The sequence below is a fragment of the Sparus aurata genome, chromosome 21 (genome assembly GCF_900880675.1).
Source record: "Sparus aurata chromosome 21, fSpaAur1.1, whole genome shotgun sequence".
Taxonomy (NCBI): domain Eukaryota; kingdom Metazoa; phylum Chordata; class Actinopteri; order Spariformes; family Sparidae; genus Sparus; species Sparus aurata.
In genome coordinates, this window is record NC_044207.1 from 16,297,713 (window position 1) to 16,320,699 (window position 22,987).

At 39.7% G+C, this 22,987-nt stretch overlaps 1 protein-coding gene across 4 annotated transcripts in view; it reads right to left on the minus strand.

Moving 5' to 3' along the window:
* The window catches only part of LOC115572380 (collagen alpha-1(XI) chain-like), an 89,921-nt gene that overhangs the window by 5,359 nt on the left and 61,575 nt on the right, over positions 1-22,987 (minus strand). For all 4 annotated transcript variants that reach the window (XM_030402393.1, XM_030402391.1, XM_030402392.1 and 1 more), the window contains 21 exons: positions 20,800-20,907; positions 20,592-20,699; positions 19,445-19,498; positions 18,740-18,793; positions 15,167-15,274; positions 11,781-11,834; positions 10,514-10,567; positions 10,347-10,400; positions 10,082-10,135; positions 8,825-8,932; positions 8,598-8,651; positions 8,076-8,129; positions 7,767-7,820; positions 5,058-5,111; positions 2,428-2,535; positions 2,105-2,158; positions 1,611-1,664; positions 894-1,001; positions 320-373; positions 188-223; positions 43-96 (listed from right to left, as the gene is read on the minus strand). In XM_030402393.1, the coding sequence (XP_030258253.1) occupies positions 43-96; positions 188-223; positions 320-373; positions 894-1,001; positions 1,611-1,664; positions 2,105-2,158; positions 2,428-2,535; positions 5,058-5,111; positions 7,767-7,820; positions 8,076-8,129; positions 8,598-8,651; positions 8,825-8,932; positions 10,082-10,135; positions 10,347-10,400; positions 10,514-10,567; positions 11,781-11,834; positions 15,167-15,274; positions 18,740-18,793; positions 19,445-19,498; positions 20,592-20,699; positions 20,800-20,907 (1,440 nt within the window). The remainder of the gene's footprint in view (positions 1-42; positions 97-187; positions 224-319; positions 374-893; positions 1,002-1,610; positions 1,665-2,104; positions 2,159-2,427; positions 2,536-5,057; positions 5,112-7,766; positions 7,821-8,075; positions 8,130-8,597; positions 8,652-8,824; positions 8,933-10,081; positions 10,136-10,346; positions 10,401-10,513; positions 10,568-11,780; positions 11,835-15,166; positions 15,275-18,739; positions 18,794-19,444; positions 19,499-20,591; positions 20,700-20,799; positions 20,908-22,987) is intronic.

The following is a 22,987-nucleotide window of genomic DNA, read 5'->3' on the forward strand; positions in this document are numbered from 1 at the left end:
CCACGTGTATAAAAAAAAATGCTTGAGTGAAAATAAACTTACAGGTGGTCCAGGTGGTCCAATCATTCCACTGTCTCCCTTCTGACCTTGTGAACCCTGTCGGAAAACAAGGAATTGTGAACTTAATTAAGAATGAACTAAGAATAAAACTGAAAGGAACTGTACAAAGGATGAAAACACAACTTACAGTGGATCCCTTGGAACCCTTCTGTCCTGCAGGGCCCTGTTGAAAAGGAAATATTAAGAGATGAGCAACAGTCGTGATGTAATAAAGTGTAAAAAGTGCATTTTTTATCATGAAGACTGAGACTGAACTTACAGAAATACCCGGGGGACCAGGAGGGCCAAGAGGACCTTGGAGACCAACGGTACCCTTATAACAGACAATAGATGACATCAGTCAGAATGCATTTCAATAGATGTCTCATTTAAATACGACATTTGATGGATGTATTTGTCTAAAATGTCTTGCAGTTAGAGTTGGGAGATAAAGTAGAAATATTGGCTGATATGCAAGTCATTTTTCAAAAGTGATATGTGGCACTATGTAGACAATATATGCAAAACTAGATGTAAAATAAGAAAATGTGTAAAAAGAACTTAATCAGTCTTAGTTTATGTTTAAATGATACCAGAATCATTAATTAGACTCCAGAAAGTTATAGAATTTAAATTAATTTCAATAAACAACAATACCCAGAAGCCCCTCTTACCATAATATGAGTATAAGTTAGATAAAATAATCTATCCCTGTTTCTATATGGAAGTCTTTTGGGAATTTAGGCTATAGGTCTGGAAAAATCGCATTTTACACATACATTTATGCAGCACTGTGACTTTATAAGATTCACATTCCTATGGAGACATATTTTAAGACACAGAGACTGACTTACAGCATCACCCTTGCCACCTCCAGTGCCCTGAGGTCCAGGCAAGCCTCTGTCTCCCTTCTCTCCGGGCTCACCAGGAGGCCCGATCAGACCAATCAGACCTGGATGACCCTGGAACAGGAAGAGAAGAAGACAAATAACAAAAACTGAGACAAACCCAGAGAGCAAAACAACATTTGTACTAATTATCTGTTCGACAAACAGTAATTTTTGTATCTGCTGAAGTTTTAATTTCTGTTCATTCATCATCTGCAGAAAATTAAGGTGGTTTTTCAAAGTGAAGTAAAAATGCAAATTCACCAGCAGGTTTATGCACCATGCCTGGCCAGCAGACCTCAGTACTGTCTTATTTCTGCCTATAAATAATTAGTGTGTTTATAGTGGTCGTCATATTTAACAATGGAGCTGTGTCTAGGCACCTGCTGCCGGGCAGAGTTATGACCATCTGCTTCTGACTGCTGCATGCTGGCATTAAACCAATGACCATTAGAAAGATGATATTATTGAACTTATACATATTCATCCAGTGCTTTAAATCACCATGAAAGCTCCTCGCAAGGCAGAAACTTTCTTCGCTCACTGGGGGAGTGTGAACAAAGAGATAGGAGGCAATAGGACCTAGATGTTTGCTCACTGTGGAAGCTTCAGATAAGGCGTGTACGCAGATATGAGAAATACACAGTGAAGCCATTTGAGATTAGCATCATAATAATGTCTTGCCTTCTCTCCCTTGGATCCAGAGTCACCCTTCATACCAGGAAGTCCAGGGGGTCCCTGTGGAGAGAAAGAATCAGATTGTCAAGCATATTGTGAGTAAAATTCACAGTATATTACAGTGAGAGCCTTCGCAGATCTCTGCATTCATGGTGACTACTCAGTGTTTATCCTGTAGAGATACGTCAATGACTGCTTTCAGCAAGTGTGCAACAAATGATGAGTCTCACCATCAATAAATCGTTTTCTCCATAAAATATCCCTAAAATTAAAAATACGGAGGACACACCTTCAAATGTCATGTTTTATCTAACAATTAGTCAAAAAATCCGAAGCTATTCAGTGACTATCATGTATGATAAAGAAAAGTATTGAATTCGCACATTTATGGAGCTTGGACCAGCAAAAGTTAAATTATCAGATTATTTTCTACTACTAATCACACCAAAACTAAGAAACTATCCTTTTTTTCAATGGGGAGGTGAGGGGACATGTCTTACAAGAGGTCCAGGAGGGCCGTCTTGGCCAGAAGCACCAGGAAGTCCTTGCTCACCCTGAAAATAATAAAGAGAAAATAGTAACACAGTTTGGTTAATACACTAGAATAATAATATTTCAGTTTAGAGACTCTGAACTGTGTATTTAAGAAGCAATACATGTTCAGAAAGTATTCATGTTACTTGAATAGTAGTTAAAATGCAATCATAGTTGAACTAACACAAATTTGCAATCATGTAATTTACTCCATAGGAATTGGTCAGGTTATAATATCAGGTTATAATGTGGCATATAAAAGAAGTATTTATGAACAACATGTACTCACAACAGGGCCAGGGATTCCACGCAGTCCCTCAGGACCAGACTTTCCAGCAAGCCCCTGAGGTCCAACAGGTCCAGTTTTGCCAACAGGCCCCTCTGCTCCAGCTTCTCCCTGTAAAACGTTAGCACAGTTACTACCTCTGCATCATGATCTATATGGCTCTGTTTCGAACCAAAGCATGTTGTATGTTTCCTTCAGTATTAACAAAAAACGTATTCATTTATTTCCTCAAAATAACACTGGAGAAGCAGATTTTTTTTTGCTTCGTTTCGCCGTATGCAGCTTACACAAAACACTTGGGATTCGTTCTTCAAAACATTGCTCCACGGTGCTATTCTTGGTCTGAAGTTCAACACAGGATCTTTAAAAGCTGTAACTAAAAACCGACAACGAGACATTTATCTAACTTCATAATTAAAGCAATCTTGTGTCTGGAAGTCACATTGTTTGATGATTTGTGATGTTTTTCCTTCCAACAAACCTCAGATTGGAAAGACTCAAGGATTTGCAACATCCAAACAGATCAAATGTTACCAGATCTTATCTGTTGTCTCTGAGCATGAACAGCGAGTTTCTATGTATTGAAGTTGCAGAGATGTCATATCGACTAGGCTCATCGGAGGAGGGAATTAAATTGTTCTGACAACCAATTAGGCCTGGATTTGACACTCTAGGATCAACATGCAGGCTTTGTCTTGTCTCCATCAAATCAACTCTAATCCTTTACCTCAATGTGAATAGAATGTGCACTTTGTGTGTGTTTGTGTGTGTTAGTTGAAGAGATAGAGAACGACAAAGAACAAAGGGAAGAGCGAGGCTATGTCTGAGATTTGTCAGGTTTTTGTGCCCGTGCATTTCTTTGAACTAAATGATTTGTAGACAAAAAAAATCTCTTTAAGGCTTGCAAAGACTTGTCAACTGTGCAAACAGTCACATGTTGTTGATTTTAACAAAGCAATTAAACCCGCTGATAGGCTCAAGAAACCTCACTGCTTCACCTTTGAGACTTATTCGTTCAATTTTTTACAAATTCACATGATCTGAGGTGAACATGTGAATGAACTCCTGGACAGAACATTCGAGGAGAGGGTTTTTAATCAGTGTTGACCTCGCCCTTCAGAACATCTGCTGGACAAACATCATCATAGACTTTTGATTCAGCTTTGTTGACCATTTGCATGTGTGCATAAGTTGTAACACTATTTCAATGATCTACAGGTGGTGGTAAGACGCCAAAACATGCTGAAAAGTGCCAACAATGTAGAGTAGAAGACTGCAAGCTGGTAAACATGGCTGTACACAATGCTGGATTTTGATAATGTAATATCTTAGCAAATGTTTGATGATTAATTAAATGTACTTAAATGTACTACTGCAATCTGGTGAGTAACACTAAAGTTAAAGTAAACTCAAATGGGCACTTCTAATCGCTAAATGAAATTTCACCACTAGTGGATTTACAAATGAATTTATAGCATTGGAATATCTTTTTTACACCTTATAATTATGGGACGAGTAACCCTTTAGCAGGGTCTATTAGCTGGAGATGGGGAACAAGTATCAAACCCAATTTCTCAGGTGTAATACTGAGAAAGGAGTGGAGAAAACTCTAAAGTATGGTTTTAACTTAAAAGGCCTCTGAAACTTGAGAATACTTTTGGTATTTGTGTATTAAGAAAGATAAAATTGGCTTGTATACAGCACATCTCCTTTACATACTGTGTGTAACATTTATGAAGCAGTTCAAGGACATGGACAGAGCTGAAATTATGAATGATGTAACACCTTTTGGGCATGGAAAAAAATACTTTTAGATATAATCTATAATAAAGTATTACATTTTCTTTGTAATCTTCGTAATTTTCTTTGTAAAGGGGCTCTGTAAAATAAGTTTTTGGAAAATGCACTTATTTTTGATATAATACCAAAATCCTTAAAGGCGCAGCTCCATTTAAATTAATTTATAATTGGAAAGTTTAGTCTCCATACTCTGCATGTGTTATTGCATGCTGCCTTTGGACAAATATCACATTTTGGCAAGTTCAGCCAACCTGCTGAGCACTGACTCTCAAGGGTAAGCTAGCACATAGAGTTCATTAAATAAGTGGACATGTGCCAATTGAAGACTCCCTGTAATAAGTACTAAATTACAGTTCTCCTGAGGGAACTTCATAAAAAATTTTACTAACCTGTAAAATGAAGCGTATTTAACTGTGAAAATTAGCTATTTGAATTAATGTGGTTTGCGATTTCAACATCAATTGGGTAAATTCATGTGTCCTGTGTTTCACTCATCAGAACTTCTCTCTGTCGGGAGCCTAAATTTGTGAATTTTACATTTGAGTGTCTGAATTTTAACAATCCAACTTGAGTTACTGAATATTTTTGACTTGGATCTAAAAATGACCCACTGAATAACATCCGTGAACCAAAATTAATATAACAACATGAACTCATACATGGTTTTCCATGTAAATTCTGTTGTGTTTATAATTTATATTAAGTATTCAGTTGCTTATAACATTTTAACTAAGACCCCTCTTTGCTTATTTAACCCTGATCCCCGTGAAAATAAATATATACAACTTTAATAGTTGATGCTAATGTTTGAAGTCAGATGGATGACAACTCACCTTGGATCCCTTTTCTCCTTGTCTGCCCTCCTGACCGGCTCGGCCGACAGGTCCCTGAGAACAACAACACATTTGCAATCGTTGTTTAGTACATGAATACTTCAATTATACAAATGAATCATTGTAGTTAACAAACTACGTGTCAAAACCTTTCACATAAACCTTTTCAAAAGGCTGCAGAATAGGTAATTATTTGAAAGGGGAATTAATCAACATTTGCTGACGAGCTGTAGTTTCGTGTATGTACTTATTGTTCAGCTGATTCACACTCTGACCTTGAATCTTTTTGAAGAGAGAGGGTTATGCACAGCCAGACAACATCAGCACGAGTAAATTGCCCTACATTCCAAACATACTGGGCTAAAAGCACATCAGCATTTTCACCGGACAGCCTCTGGTCAGAACCTTGTAAGTGGGCTGTCGTTTGCTATTAGAAACCATAATCAAATAGACCAAACAAAAGCCACCGGTCTTCAATGTAGGTTATGAGCCCTGGCGACTGTGTATGTGCATTAGTGATTGTGCGTTTGTGTGTGGATACGGGCATGTGTGTGTGTGCACCCGTGCATCCATGTGTGCTAATGTAGTCAAGCAGCCACATGCATCAATGAGCACCAAACCTGAGTCAATTTCCAAGAGATATTGGGAGAGAGACTAACCCAGAATTACCTTGGTGAGGGATGAAAAATCATATCGCAAAGTCCATTAATATGGACATGGAACTGGGGTCTAATTTGTTCTGTAGCCTCTGTCACCTGGATGCTGTCCCGAGGAATACAGATTGTGGGTGGAAAAAGTGCTTACCATACCAATGTTTTTAAAATATGATCAGCTGCATTTTAATTCAAGCAGCAGCATTTCAGGAAAACTTGCAAACCAGTGTGCTGGATGCTTAACGGGGATGATTTCTGGCAGTGAAGTGAGTGATAACCACAGGTAGATATATCTTCTTTTTTTTATTTGTTAGGCATTTCTGCTAAAGCTTCTGTGTCTACCACAATAGTCATCTTCTGGCATGCAATGTGCAGGACTGTATGGTCTCGAAAAAAAATTAAGTCAAATAAATTCTGCAAACAGATCCCAGATCCCTTACTCATAATAACCTATATTTCTTAAACCAAATCATTTGATTGCAAAAGGCTAAAAAGTAGTATAAAGCCTTTTGTGGCTCTCAAAAAAGCTGCATGTAATGATGTTACTCAGTGGCTAGGTTATATTATGGGTAATGTAGGTGACATTTTTTGAAAAGGAAGAAGAAGGTGTGGAATTAAAAAGATGATATGTGTATCTGTCTGTTGTATCGATTTTGTTCATTTGTTTTTAAAGTGTCCAAGTTGACTCCAACACTGTTGTTGGACCAGTGGGTTGCTTTTTAAAGCCTGGCACCTACATTACCCACAATGCAACTTAATCAATGGGTGACATCACTGGAGGAATTTTTAAGACAAAATGCTCTACACTACTTTGTTTCACATGTGCAGGAGTACTCTGCAAGACCTGTAAACCCTTTATTGTGTCAAATGGTAAGATTTAACTGTTATAGTTGTTCAAGGCAAAGCAAGTCTATCTCAAGTCTTATTTACAGTTATTAGGTAGACAGTGGTTGCTAACCGGAGGAGAGCACAATCCAGTGGGTCACAATAAGAATCTGAGGGGTCTTGAGATGATTAATGAGTAAGGGCAGAAGAAAAAAAAAGTTCTCCTACACAAATTTGTTTTGAAAGTTTGGACTTCTCGCTACTCTTCACTTTTGTTTGGTGAAATGTACCTCTTTTGGCCCCGTTCGGGGGTTAAGAATCAGAGGGACATAGTGACGTTTTGCGTGAATATCAGTAGACACTGTTTTAAGTAGTTCATAAACCAAAAAGGTTAAGAACCACAGGTTTAACATTCATCAATAAATCTAATATAATAATAATAATATAATAATCTTATATGCCTGTACTGTTTCTTCCATGTTAAACCTTACAAGTGACTGCTAACTATAGCTGTCAAATAAATGTATGGAGCAAAGCAAGTTAAATATTTCCTCCTGAAATGTTGTGAAGTAGAAGTAGACAGTAACTCTGTTTGCCTCAATACACAGAGATGTCTGCAGAGCTTGTTGATACTGATACTCTGGAGGGAAAGTTAATTGAGCATCAACTCTGCTGAAGTAAACAGAACAAAATTAATTCACTCCAAATATGAAAGTTTCTATTCTCTCTTGCCATATTGTGCCAGCCTTTCGTACCCAACATTAACGGCATGCTTTATTGCTAACCGTAAAACATTATTACAGTAAATGGAAGGCATCATAAAAATTGCTACGCTAGTGAAATGAAATAATATCAGCTCAAGACTGGTGTGACAGAAAGGCCATGGAGTGCCAGAAATTAAAGTGACAAGTTAATTCCCTGACATTAGCAGCAGCAGCAGTCCTACTGCTTTCACATTACTGCTAGTCAAACTCACTATATGTCATTATTCTCTTACAGGATGATCTTTATCTGCAATTACTGCCTGCTGTAGAAACTCGGTTAACTAATGGGCACCACTTTCTGTCAAATACATATAAATTAATTAAAAAATTCAAACATATAATGCCATCATAAATGTGCTTCAATCCCCAGTAGGAGCCGGTAAGAGCATTGTGGATCTATAAATAGAGGGCAGCTCGAGAGCTTAGCAGAAGTATCATCTCATGCCTCATTTTGGAAATGTGCTCACCCTTTTGCCAGGAGGTCCTGGTACTCCAGCTTCACCAGATGGACCTGAAGGGCCCTAAATCAGAGTAGAAAGTATGCTTAACCCCACTGCACAAAAACTGAAGCGTTTTGTTACATAATGAGACAACTCTACTTTTGCAAAATATGATATCCATGTTCACTGAACAGACAGAATAGTTAGCATAGACGTCAAAGAATCAATGTTGCTGTATCCCTGCACATCAACATATACATTATAGGAATACTTTTTAGCTGCAGAATGTGAGTGGTTGATATCTGATTTGTTTACTACAGATCATATAAGACTTACAGGCTGTCCAGCTTCTCCGTCATCTCCTTTGTCACCTGGTAAACCATCAATACCCTAAACAAATTACAAAAATGACAACATTAGTCAGCCATCATTCTGAACTGCAAAGCTATTTCATGCTCATAGTTAGGTATACATTATATCAAATGAAAAAATATGTACAAACAATGACAAAATCATTCCAAACAAAATTGGAAAATCAAGAACTACACAATTGTTATTGTTTTTGGTTTAATTCCCACAGTTATTCGTATTTATTAAAATTAGCTTGACTCAAGGATAAACGATCAAGCTATTGTGTGAAAGTTTTATGCATTTTAAAACATTTTTGAAAAGTTTGAACATTTGGGATAATGTATGTAGACACTCAACAACATAAATAACACAGGTCTGATTGTTTTAGGTGTTTCATTATTTATTAGATGCTAAACTGTGGGATAATTAATGTAACACAGTCAGTGAATGGTATTATCTCCTAAAAGTAAGCATAAGATCGATTGAGGGATAAATTGTAGCACTTACAGCTGCACCAGGCTCACCGGGGGGACCAGGGTCTCCTGGGAAGCCGACAGGACCCTGCAGAGAGACCGAGACAAGAAGACTGAGCCCGACAGATATTTGACATCGTGTCCACAACAACTTTGGCAGGCAGACAGCTCTACTGTGAAATGTGACACGGTGATTCTGTTGCTGACAGCTCTAATAATGAATCAGTCATTACTGTGTGTGCGGCAGTGGAGCTGACATACAGGGTTACCCTTGGGACCGTCATCTCCAGGGGGTCCGCGGGCACCGGCGGGTCCAGCAGCTCCGGGTGGGCCAGATTCTCCCTTCTCACCAGTCTCTCCTCTGGGGCCCTGAGGAGAAATACATCACACTTGTCATCGTGACGACCACATGAGTGCCATCCACGCCACTTTGATGACAGAATGCTAAATGAGCCACAAGACATATGTGCCATCAAATCTGTCACTACAACTGGCTTCAAAACATGCACCAAACTGTCTCAAAGTTAAGCTCGTACAGCCTCATAAAAACACTGAGATGAAACCTTTAAGTGTACTTTTTGGATCATTTGCTTCAGAGTTTCTTTTTAAAATCCTACTAAATGATCACACTAATTAGTTTTATCATTACAATACCATTTCTTGCTCTTGTAATAGCAGCATCAGTGTCTTCAAGTGTTGGCTATGAGTCAGAGCAGCAGTTGGAGCATAATTACGAGCTCAGAATCGTTATTTGGCCCATTAGAGCAGAGCGTTTCTCTAGTCGATGCCAGTGTGGCACCTTTAAAATTGACCTTGATGCGACGTGCAACACTGCCTCTATCTGTCACTGTAAACAGATACGTGGCAGCAGATGGATACGTCAATACGACCTGATGGACTCAAGGAGGGTGACTGGCCAGTACCCATTACTCAGGTGAGGCCACGCTGGTCCCCGCAACCAATGTCTACCACTTACCCTGCTCTCAATGGCACTTTATCATGATTCAGACCACCGGAAAGTAAAAATGAGACGTCTTTGTTTGCTGCATCATGATGTCATTTTGTAGACATTAAACAACAAAGTGTTTTTGTGAAAAACCCAGCTATTGTGATGCTGCTGTCGGACTGAATAGTTCCTGAGATATTTTGTCTTTTGCCTCTAATAGCAGACTCGTACAGGAGGTTAGATTAATGACACCACCAACAGAGGAGGTGTTGAAATGTTGCTGAGCTAATTATCTGCTGAAAAGCCCTCAGGTTGATGGCATTGCTTGCACATCAGCCTACAGTAATATGGAGGTGAAACACTAAGAGTGTAACAGCCCCCACAGCTGAAGTGTCAAATAGTAAACATCATTTAATTAGCTTCACTCTTACATATTCACAGGTGGACACTTTACATATAGGATGAGTTATATGACTGGATTGTGTGAAGCCAGGCATTCTGAGTCCTCTTAACAGTGAAACAATGCTTTCTGAAATAAGATGAGGGGTACTTCAGCATGATACTGTACTTACCCCAATACCAGGCTCTCCAGGTGATCCCGGGTTGCCAGCTTCACCAGTTTCTCCCTGTTGGAACACAGTGAAAGTGAGCATGAATGTGTGAAAACAATCCAGTGAGTGTTATCAGTCGACTAAGGTTGCCAGCTCAGTGCTGTTTTTTTTTCCATATTCAACTTCAAACACTCAACATGTTTTATGCTTTACACATTAGTATAATCAAAATAGCAGTTTCCTGCCGGAGCAGAAAGAAACTTTGGACTTTTGTGCACGTTCTTACCTTCTCACCAACACCTCCCATTGAACCAATACTACCAGGAGGACCTTGTGCACCCTGTGGATGAAGCAGAATAAGGACAGATAGGGATTATCCAAAGAATGTAAGAATTATGTAAGAAAATGTGCAAAAAGAAAAAAAAACAAAGACATAAAAGCAATCAAACTTACGTTGGCTCCACTGGAACCCTGAGGACCTCTGGGGCCTGGAGGACCAGGTGGACCCTGTCAGCAAAGATGGTGGCAATCTTCAGTATACAGTTGTATAATATAGCTCTTTTCTGATGCTGCAGATACCAAAGTTAAGGCATGCTCGACCAGAATAATCACATGTTGCTATAATATTTGCTTTTAGTAGTTATCAGAGTCTGAATCAATATAAGAGACATTAACCAACCATGTGCAGGGCTGCAACTAATAATTATTTTCATTATTGAATGATCTGCTGATGTCATGGTCCTGTCATTTCAATTTCATTTTATTCGTGTTTCATATGTTTTATGTGTTTTTGCGGTGTTCCCTCCTGTTTCCTTATGCTCCTCACCAGCTTGATTTTCTCTCCACACTTATAAGATGATATACAAATTACACAAAAACAGTATATACAACTAAATAAACCATGGAAGTAAGTAAGAAAAAAGTGCAGAATACAAATGTGTGTCTTCAGTACAGTACACTGCAGTCTGGACGGACCGCTGCAGTCATTTGTCACATACTGCCTGCTATTATATTTTCCTTTTGTAATAGTGTTTTGGTAAAACACAGCAGCCGTGCAATGGAAAGCAGCAATAGTAATCTTATTAGAGAAATGCAGATTTGATTGTCTTCAGAAACATTGCTCTGACTTCCCACTTTTGTTCTGTTTGGTGGCAACTTCCATATTGTGAAATGGGGTCGTGACTGACCGTTGAGCCTGTGTATTACTCTTTGATACTCAAGCTAAGTACGTATAAAACTCAGATATCTGCTCCGTGCTCCGTGTACCAAAGCCATGATCTCAAAAGTTCACAATGCGATCAGTTGTTCACAGACAAGCTCGGGTCGTTTTCTCTTGCACTAATTTGCTAGTGAGACTGTATGCCAGAAAATCAATCCCCCATACGGTATTTGCACACGATACTACTGAGCTTTCCCTTTTAGAGCTCTACTGACATCACTGTTACAGTCTATCTATATTGAAAAATGTATAAATGTTAGCAGATAAAAACTGCATGGGAACAGAGCATACAAAGCTCTCACCAGCAGGAGTGTTTGTGTCAATACATCTTCCACAGACTTCAAAAGCATCTGTCAAGTGGCTTGTGGGGTTGCCAAACTCAGCCACCAGCCAAGACTTCAGAGCCATCAGCACAATTTCCCACCTCACTGGGTTGTACGTGAAAACAATGTGAATCGCAGCAACGGGGAAAAAGAGACGCAGAAAAGAGCGAAAACTCACCATCGCGCCGACGTCTCCGTTCTCTCCCTTCTCACCAGGAGGGCCGGGCAGACCCTGTGAAGAAGACAAACATCCTTCAGAACAAAGCAAAAAAGGTCATGTGAGGCAGCACCTGAGACAATGCTGCACATTAAAAAAGGAATCCACAGACAGGTGCATAAATGCATTTTTCGCTGCTCATTAACAGGCAATTTCAGACGATGTGTATTGAATAGTGAGCTTGAGGAGGCAATGTGATGGAGCGTGCACTAATACAAGCAGAAACCCTGAGTGTAAACACACAATTAGTCAAAAAGGACACCTATTGTAATTAAAGGGTATAGGAGGCTTGGGTATAATCAGGCTGTGTAAATTACAGGGTGGGAGCTCCATCCATATACGTCCAAGGGAAGGTGGAAACAATGGGGGAAGCGCAGGCGGTGTGTATTATCCAGCTTTGGGATTCAATCATGTTCGACCAAAACAGTTACCACACAACTCGGGACGGTGTACTGAATCTGCAGCTGAAATGAAGGAGCTCTCACTTTCTATTGTAGCTTATTGTGCATCTGCATAATTGCGGTTATCATTTGTTGTGCTAGTTAGGCTCCGATGATGGAGCGTGCATAATCAATAGGTGGGTGGAAAGCAGCGGTAATGATAAGTTGCTGTAAAATCAGAGTGACGTGGATATCAATCACTGTGATCATATATGTGTAGTTTCAGCCCATTTTGTTGATTTACTGTACCTTTGCGACGGCAGAGAGGGCTAATTCATAACAGATCCTGACTGGGACTTTAGTCACAGTAATAAAGCATGAGGGTAGTGAGAATGGAAAAATAAATAAAGTATCAATTTATTTCATATATAATGTTTGGAAGTGACGGGCATCGTGATTAATGCTGGACTTGCTCGGCTTCTTTGTAAAATATATGTTGGAACGCAGTAGAAGGCAGGAGAGGGGAGTCGTATTGTAAGTAAAATTACACACACACACACAAACACACACACACACACACACACACACACACACACACACACACACAAACAAATCATCACACAACACAAATCAGAGCAAATCAATAATGTTTACTCATGATTTTCCATTTCAGCTTCAAACCATTAGGACGGTATCACATCTGATATTTACAGTCCTCTGGGTCCACATCTTGACCTCTTAATCTGAAAAAATCAGATTCTGCATGCGGACTCCGATAACTCCACAGCAAACACAGCCCCGAAACGATGGAAGCCTTTCAAACTGAAAGCCATTCATTCCCCACAGTCAAAAATCATTAATGCTACAGATAATTGCATTGAAGAGCTGAGCTCGCAGTGGCGGCTGCCATCTATTGAAGGCCAGCTTAGCCAAACATAATTAAAAGAGTGGAGATGGAGTGCATTATTCCCAATTAAAAGCCAATTGCACTTAATAACAACGTTATCTGGCCCTATTGACCAGCAGGGCTTCGCTCTAATTTCATCCTCAGTTAGTCCTTGGATAATTGACTTTGAGATTTTCTAAAATGTCCCAATTTCTTTATTTATTGCTGCCAAAGCAAGTTTCTTCAACTTCAGCTCACTGGCTTAAATGAGCCAGTCCTTTGCCCTTCTGTTCCTCTTTCACTCTGGTGTTTTAATGGAAAGAGAGCTGAATACTGCAGCATAGAATGAGGTCTTGATTCGAGTTTTACTCCCTTACGCGAGAATTTTGTTTACTCCAAAGATCTGGCAAAAGCAAAGACAACGTACCTTTTGCTGAACAGTAACCACATGTGGGAGTTACAAGAATGCGAAAACATTACATTTCTTCATCATTCACAGATTTATTTTTGTATGTCCGTCCATGTCAGTATGTAAATGCAATTGTATGCACATTTATACAGCATATGTTACTACCCTCATGAATAGATATACAGTGTGTTATGCACTGTCAACACAATAATTCAGTTCAGTTGATGTTACATGTATTATAATGTCCAAATGATAATTTGGTCAATAACACTTTGTAATAACCAATATTAATAAATGGTAAATGTATAGGTAATTAAACCTTAGTTAATAGTTATTTCACTGTTAGCAAACTTTATTAAGCATTTATAATCAACTGTTTGTTATAAAGTTGCAAGAATTGTTTATAATATCTTGTGAATGGTTAATAAGGTTTATAAAGCATTTAATTGTTTAATTGTAAAATAACTAACCTAAAGTTTAATGAACTATAAATGTAACATCTATTAATGATGGTTGTTATACATCTGGCATAAAACAGTTGCAGAAGAAGAAGTCACTGATAACAGCGATGACTCAGCAATATCTACCAAAAGGTTGCCAACAGTAGCCACTGCATTAAAGAAGGGAGCAATGTATTAGTTATTGTTTTATCTTTTCTTTTGGAACAGAAAGAATGTGTAATTTCCTCTCTCAAAAGGTAGCATCAGTTTAATACGGACACTGGTTGCTACACTCCGTGCATAATTCCAAGAAAATCGATTTCGATTGATCCACTTCCATTAAAAATAAGATAAATAGCAGCAGATCAATGTGTGTTGAACTGGAAAATAAAACTGCAGGTCATTTATTGGTAAAAGCCTTCAAACACAACTCTTCCCTGTAGACTTTAATATGCATAGTCCATGTCTGTGTAGGCAGGATACCGGTGGTCAGACCATTTTTAAAGTCCCAGGTTCGTTACCAGACACAGAAAATGTTTCCATCCTTGAACAGAACCCCTCACTGCACATGTTTTAGACATGAAACCCATTTTCTATAAATCCTCTGGGAAATGAATACTGTTTGTGTATTATGTCTGTAATAAGGCATATTTGCAATAGATAAATGATTTTATGCCGCGAATTGATAAAAATATCCGGTCAAATACAGGCTGCCAGCTCTCTTATTTGGGCCTGGGAGCACTGCAGGGAAGAGTTTTCCTGCATGATAATGATGGAGTCTGAGTAGAAAACCAACGGCGGTCCCCCCCTCCACCATTAACGCAGCGGCAAAATGCCAAATGCAAAATGTTAGCGATGGTGATGGATTTTTCGCACTGTCTATTCTAAGAAAAGTCCTTGAGGGGGGCGGGGGGGAAAGCATTATTTGCCTCGGAGCAATACAAAGTGTTATTAGGAGCCGAGGCTGCATTAATAAATTATGTTCTGTTTTGATGTAATGTAAATGATGTAAGGAGAGATGAAATGTTGTCGGTTTAAGGGGTGTGGAGGAACCCATTCAGCCAGGGTTGGCTTTGACAGAAGGGAGAGCGATGTGCATACCTACTAGGCTGCATACAATGTGATTTCGTTGTCATGTGTTAAAGAATGAGTGAGAGGATCAACGTGTGTGTGTGTGTGTGTGTGTGTGTGTGTGTGTGTATATAAAAGATGCACATTTCGTGTGTCCTTACCTGCAGTCCGATAGGTCCTGGCAAACCTGGGAATCCTCTGGGTCCTTCGTCTCCTTTCTGGCCAAACATACCCTGCTGTCCTCTCGGTCCAGACTCACCATCGCTGCCCTGCAGGAGGTCAAAGTTCATGAGTTTCAAACATCTTTATTCTGATCCCAATTAGCCGAAGCTTCAAGTCCACAAACACGAGTATCTATGAGGAATATCTCTTAAGGGATTTTTTTTGCCCTCTTAATCCCTGTCAAGGTTATAGAGTGTATCTAAGCTCACATGGTAGAAGGTGGGTCGATGCCAATATTCAACCACAGATTAGGACAGACAGTTACAGCAATGCCTTTTCTACAGGTCATTTTATGGCGATTTCAACCATCCATTCATTCTCTACAGACACATATTCTCACTCATGGTCACTGGGGGGCTGGTGCTTTTCCCAGCATGAACCATGGATGGGTCAACAATCTGTCTCAGGGCTAACGTATAACCAGTCATTTGCACTCAGATGCCATTTAGACCTGAAAATCTTGTGACCTGGTAAAGCCTATTTGAGCATTTTGACGTAAATGCAAACACAAAAGTAATCAGTACAAAAGTAAGATAACCGGTCAAGCCACTGATCCACCGTGCTGCTGGGCTACCTTGGGAGACAGCAGCCACATTACCAAAGCTCCTCACCAGGGAGGATACAGTACAGTTTAGCCACAGGGATAAGGTACAGAGAGTATGCGAAAGATGCTGACTTCATCTGTGAAGTCAGAGGTGCACAGGGCTACAGAGGATGGAAAGGGGAGACTACAGGAGAAGGAGTGAAGTGCTGACAAACTGGGAGTTTTCAGTTCAAACGCATGTCAGCACTTGAAAGTGCTTGTGGAGCTCTCACTGAGCCCTGGGACATGTACGCAGCCTCAGGCGCTGCTACTGAATGCAGAGCAGTTAAGGAGGAAATGTTAGGTGATTACAGGTAGCCTGAGTACAGCTTTGAACTGAAGAGCCAGAGACAATGTGGACTAAAGTTAACTTTCACCAAAACAAGTCAGAAATCTGACTGAACCCAGCAGCTCCTCAAGGATAGTGGAATCAGAGATGTGTGTGACTGTGGAGCGTTTGAATTTTTAAATACTGCGTAATTTGTCATTCATCGTAACACAATCACAATCAGCGCCCCTGGAACAGCACAGTGGAGCTCTTTTTGCGCGATGATATTGGATATAACCAGAAAAACATGGAGGGACGTCTGGAACAGTCATCATGACCAAAATGCATAACGTATTTTTCCAACTTGTTTGGTTAGGTTGATTCTTATAATTCATGCATTTGTCCAACAATGGTGAGTGTCATTGGCCGATTTTTTGTTTGCTGTTTGTTTACTGAGAATCTTATTGGTTATTCTTCTTACATTATTTATGCTTAACATGTTGGAGATAAAAATCTAATCTAAACATCCCCTCATAGTGCCTTGCTTTCATACCAAGTGCATGACCTAGGTTGCATCTTGAAGACAAAACTGGCGACTGAGCTGTTGTGAGCCTCATTAAGCCGTAGCTAAAAAAAAAAAAAAAAAAAAAGATTGTTCACTTTCCCTACAAACCCCTACATTTTTTCTGGATTGAGAGGTGTAGTAGATAATATAGTCAAAATAATAGTATTAGGACTTGCAAAAATACAAAGGGCATATCATGTTGGAACTACCCAGCACGAGTCAGGTCTCAGTTGTGAAGATATGAATACACATGAGCAGACTGGCTCACCAGGATAAACAACTGTTAAATAATTTGTTATTCAGCTTGGGTGCACTACCTGCTCGCGGCAATCCGTCTCTCCCGGTCTATCATAGCCCCCACAGAGCCCTGCAGATGCTGAATTTTTGCTAGAATGGTTGTTAAGGCCTGATAATTTACAGCAATGAGCTGTTAGTTGCCCTCGGGCCATCAGCTATTGTAGAAACGGGACCATTCCTGTTGTGTTAATGAGATGGATGAGTGGAGGATGTTCTGCAGCATACCAGGCAGTATTTTCAGCTAAACTTACTGCCACGAGAGGTTTTACATGTTAATGATTGATGGGCTGGTGTATTGTTATGGTTTGTGGGACTGCTTTCAGGCTGGAAGGTCACTAGTTTAATTCAATATAAGAATTGCCAGAAAATACAAATTCGAAATGCGTATTTGCAGAGTAATTGATTAATAGCTGCTTAAAAGTTGTTTTTTTTACCAAAGCCAAAGCTGTTAACAAATGTGATGAATAAACTTTTTGTGGGTTACCCTGGTATGAATACGCTGCCTCAAGTAAAAGTCATGATGATGAAATTTGTGTAATGTTAGAAGATAAAAACACAGGGATTCTGAGATGAATGGGGATTACAGCCAAAGTTTTTTGGACAGCAGAGGTGAAGGTAAAATAGTAATATGGCTTTCATAATGTATCCCTGTTGTGGCTGGATCTGCTGATTTCTGCCCATCCAGGGATCATAGTTTTCTTTTGTGTAATTTACATGTATCAGAAATGTTGTCATGGTAATCTATATATTTGGAGATTTTGTTGGTCTGTTCTATACGTGCAATATCTATTGCATATCTGACCATCCTGGGAGAGGGATCCCTCTTTTGCTGTTATTGAGTTGTTCTCCATTGTCTTTCCCTGCTAAAAAGGGCTTTTTGCAAGGAAGAAGATTTTCCTCACTCCTATAAAGAGGCTCAGTACAAAGAGTGTTGTACAGCTTGTAAATCCACCAGAGGCAATAGCATTTTTGACTTTTGGCCATATAAATAAAACTGATGTGACTTCCAATCAGGCTATCTTGTTGTAACACCAATCTCCAACTTTGCAATTAGGAACAGTCCATCCATGCTGATGGAAAGTCAGGTGAAGTTTTGCAGTCCACAAAACATTTGCAGAGCTTCACAGGAAGCACTGCAGAATTCTCCTAAACAACTGAAGTGGCAGGGGACCTCATGTTTTAAAGCATTAAAATAACAAACGAAAAAAACAAAACAAAAATAGAACAAAAAAGAAAAAGGCTCCATACAACTCGTCCAGTGTTATCCCATTCTCTGGAAGCCCCGAGATCCCAAATTGGAGTTTTTTACACCCTAGACGTGCGGTCAATCTTCAGATGGGGTTTTGTATGTACTAACATGTTTAGCTTATCAACTTCAAACTTCCGAGCCTTGAATTATGCTGTATTTCCTGGTTGATTTAAAACAAATCCCTGTCTATGTCAGTTGTGTAGTAGAATGCTGCAATGCTGTTTACTGTACTTTCCATCTGCATACATATGAGTATGAGTATACTCATACGTTTGCTGACGAGTATGACTGAAATGTTCATTTTTGGGTGAACTAGTCCTTTAAGATTCATGCGTTCGATTTTCCAATGTATCCAAACACTGTCACTAGTCATTTAACTGACTGGCATGGCAACCGTGTGGTTTACATATAATACAATTTAAACACAAACTACTAACTGCAAAATAACTGCAGTATTGTCATACATATACTCATGAAAGTGCAGTGAGTGCATTGTGATACATTATGGGGGAAAAGTTGATATTAGATGGACAGAGAAAGTGATACTCACAGCTGGACCAGGAGCTCCAACCACACCCTGAAGACCGCTTGGACCTGGTGGACCCTAAAACCACAAGTGACAATAAGATATTGATAAATGTTTGCTGGGATCCAAATTAATTATTGCAAGATAAAATACAAACAGTAAACAATATCTGGACTTCTACTTCACATAGTAAGCAATAAAGATACAACATTAACTTTAACATTAACAATATTAACTAGTACACACAATATGGACCTGACATTGACCAACAGATCCACAGATCAATGGAAATGAAACGAAAACAATTGCATGCTTAGGCTGCTTATCCTCCAACACACTGATAAACTTGAAAGAAGAAAAATATATCACTATATTTAATTCATTCTAAGTGATGCTTGTGATGACTGAAACCAAACTCACTTGTAAAATACAAAGGCTTCATATGAGAACAAGGCACACCGTATTTTTCATTGGAAGCTAACTAAGCGTTTAGGAAACACAGCAGCACTTCAGCTAATATTTAACATGCTGCAGACTGTTTGGGGCAAGATAACCTCCGATGAGTCATTGCCAAGTAACCTGCGTTCTTTGATTTATTCAGCTCATAGGAGAATTTCAGCAGCAGCCATGATTAGTATTCCTTGCTCAATTAGCATGGATTATCATTCAAAACCGTAATACAAAAAGAGTTAAATAAAAAGGTTATATAGGGGGGAAAAAAAGACTCACAAGTTCACCCTTGTCTCCTTTGCTTCCCTTCTGTCCAGGTCCACCGACTTCTCCCTGCAGTGTGACACAAACACCAGAGCTCACATCTCTCCTCTCCATCTTAAAAGGCTCTTGACTCCCATGTTTTGTTAGTTCAATATCTTTGAGTGTCACCTTTACCACGATCGAGCAGTAAATATTTCTCGGGAGATTCTAATTTGATTGGCCCGCAAAGACCTTGGGCGAGTGTTTGCAATTAATTGATTGGCTCCCTGTCTAACCCCATTGGCACCATGATTGACAAAATGGTACGATGGGCGACGTGACTTGGATCCGAGAGGCATGATGTTTACAAATGTAAAGAAGCATCTCTGTGGTGATGTGTTGGCCTAAGGGTAAACAGTGTGGCTACTTCACTACATGTGTTTGCTTATCTGTTTGTGTTCAGAAATTATTTTAATGCTTCCAGTTTATGAATGCTTTGTGTGCTGAATGCAACATTCTCATGATAGTTGTTGTCATCGTAGGCTTTGGGCCAAACAGAGCGACTGAAAAACATTCTGTTTATGTGCGGTTTGTGTATTAAGTGCTGTATTTTCTATGTACAGTATATATATACATATATATATATATATATATATATATATATATATATATATATATATATATATATATATATATATATATATATATATACATACATGGATGTGTGTATGACATTAACTGTAGATGTGTATTGTAGCAGCAGTGCAGCAGTCTATGTATAACAGCCATTGTGTGTCACAGGTTATTACAACAACAGACAGGAATATAAAAGAAACAAAGTGAGTAGATGAGGAAAAAAATGCAAATAACATCCTCATCCTTCTAGAGACATTTCGAAGAAACTGATAGTTTAAGACATGCGTCATATTTTTTTTATGCCATCATTGTACTTCTTTGTGTCACAGAAAGACTTTGCAGGTGAACTTCATCATTCTGATCTCATAACGAAAGAGCTGATGCTTACAGATGTTGAAGTAGAACTCTGGGGACGTCTCCATCTGTTTTACCTTTCACCAGAGTGCAGAGTGTTCTTTTGTTTTAAACAAAGCCAAGTCCCTGAGGTTGATATTTAAATCCAGGATGACTAACAGCAGCATTTCAGTGTATAAAGTCTTTACTCCACCTTGTCACCGTCCTCTCCAGGGGGACCCTGTGGACCAGCCGGGCCTGGAAGACCAACAGGACCTTGAATGCCGTCACGACCAGCAGGACCCATGGGACCTTTCTCTCCCTTAACATTCAAAACAAATAAGTGTTGCAGCAGTCAAGTCAATGTTTTTTCTTGAAGAAATGTTTGATTGAGAAAGTGAGATTTGGACAGAAGTACTCACAGGACCTCCTTTCTCTCCAGCAGGGCCGGGGCCTCCTTGGGGACCGTTGCGTCCCGTCAGACCAATGGGACCACCAGGGCCGGCAGCACCTCTCTCACCAGGAGAACCCTGTCGCCACAGACCAAAGACACATCAGTCATTGCTGCATCATGTTTTTTGCTCACGAGTGAAGCACATTTCCTGCAGAAAATGTGTGTAACAACTGAAAGCTGCAAACAAGTTTGCTTGGTTCAACTGGAAGCACCTCATTGTACCGGCTGTCCTTATTAAAATTCCCTTGTACACAGATCATGGCCACTGAAAATACAAAGTTTCCTAAGTACATTTAAATGAATAAGCTTGAATAGGTTTGTTTTCACAGAAAAATACCCACATTCTTTAAAAATATGTTTTATGTGCGCACAAATCCACACAAAGACACTATTCACTGAAGACACGATAGAATACATAAAATGTAACCTTCTTATTTGATAAAATTTTCATTGTATTGCTGCAAGAAGCTGTACAGTGACTAACAACAACAACAACAACAACAATAACATACCTGGGAACAATAAAAAAGTGTATATTGACCCCACTTTCAGCCTCAAAGCTTCACTAGGATGAGCTGATGAACCAACTCTTATCTCACTAAAAGGATTCAGCTACTTCCCTCTGCCAAGGCCTTATGGGAGGTCTCACCATTCTCTCCCGCACCGGCTTGTCTTATTACCCCGCTCTTCACTACTCCCAGGTGGAGGCTCATTACTGTGTAGGTGGCCCAAATCACATAAACAGCAAATACGTCTTTGATCAGCAGGTCATTACTGCATCCTCCTACCCAGGAGAGGTCTGCGCTCAAATAAAACACGTTCATTTGTGTAAGCCAAAGATTCTCCCTGAGTCACACACACACACACACGCACACACATGCACAGAATCTGCTGCTGATGTGAGCTGCCACCTGGCACTCACATGCTTGGCCCATCTCGTAACAGACAGACACACACACACACACACACACACACACACACACAAACACACACAGATCCAAACTGTCATCCCTAGTCTGCCAACATGCCTGCCAGGACACACATACTGTTGCCCAAACAATCACACACACACGCCCACAAGTTTCTCTGACTCACATAACTTCATGTTTTCTTTCTACTTCCCTCATTTCAACATGTTTGCCGACAGTTTTAAATTGATATAATATGTTTACTGGTGCGGGATGTAAATCATCCATATTTTCCTCTACAATTTAAAACAAACAAACCACCAAGAAACAACAGAAATATACTTCTTTAAAATCACAACAAAAGTTTATGACTCAACTTGTTGCAGTCATGCTATCTGTTTTTGCACCTTCCTCGGTCTGCGTCAGACAACACACCCAACCCATCTAAAAAGAGGATGAAATAGCAACACACACATACCACTCGCAGACTTTCCCACAGCAGCTCAATCTCTGGCAGAAAATCGATGGAGGAAAATATCACATCTCTTGTGTGCGTGGGCACTGCACACCGGCCCCTCTTTTTTTCAAGCAGTTTTTCAAACACCACCGAAAACAGTCTATCACATGTTTTCAGCCAATGGCTCACTTTCAAGCCAATTTAAGAAAACTATCTCATTCCGCAGTGGAAATGGCTTCACTCATTCAGAGAACACCCTCCTCCTCGCTTTCATCATCTTTTCATCCGTGCTCTGCATATCCGCTGTCATCTAATCTGGTGTTGCTCTGTCGCTGGCGAACAGGGGCAATTATCGGGAGCCTGCGTTTAACGCTTGAACAAAATGTCAGACAGTTCAAAGCTGCCTGTCAGTCAGCTCTCTGTACAGATTCACCACCGGAGCTCCCGGGGCTTTTCATTGCATATATCGTTAACTGAGGCGCTCAGAGACAAGGCAGAGAAAAAAAGACCCCACTAATTTATGGATTAGCCTGTCATTCCTTCTCCTTTACAGGGTCCTAAACTAAACGCACAGTATTTATATACATTCACAGCAGTATTTAAAAAGGATATCCTTTAACTGAGATTAAAGGTGAATCAATTATGCAGGACATGCACTGTAAATACACATAACACAGAGAAACATCCTAAGTGTATTAAGACGGTTAATGCATTCAGTGAAAAGTTTCTCTTAAAGTAGTTAAAAGGGTGCAAACAAGACTTCCTCTATATTTGCCTCAACAGTTGCTATA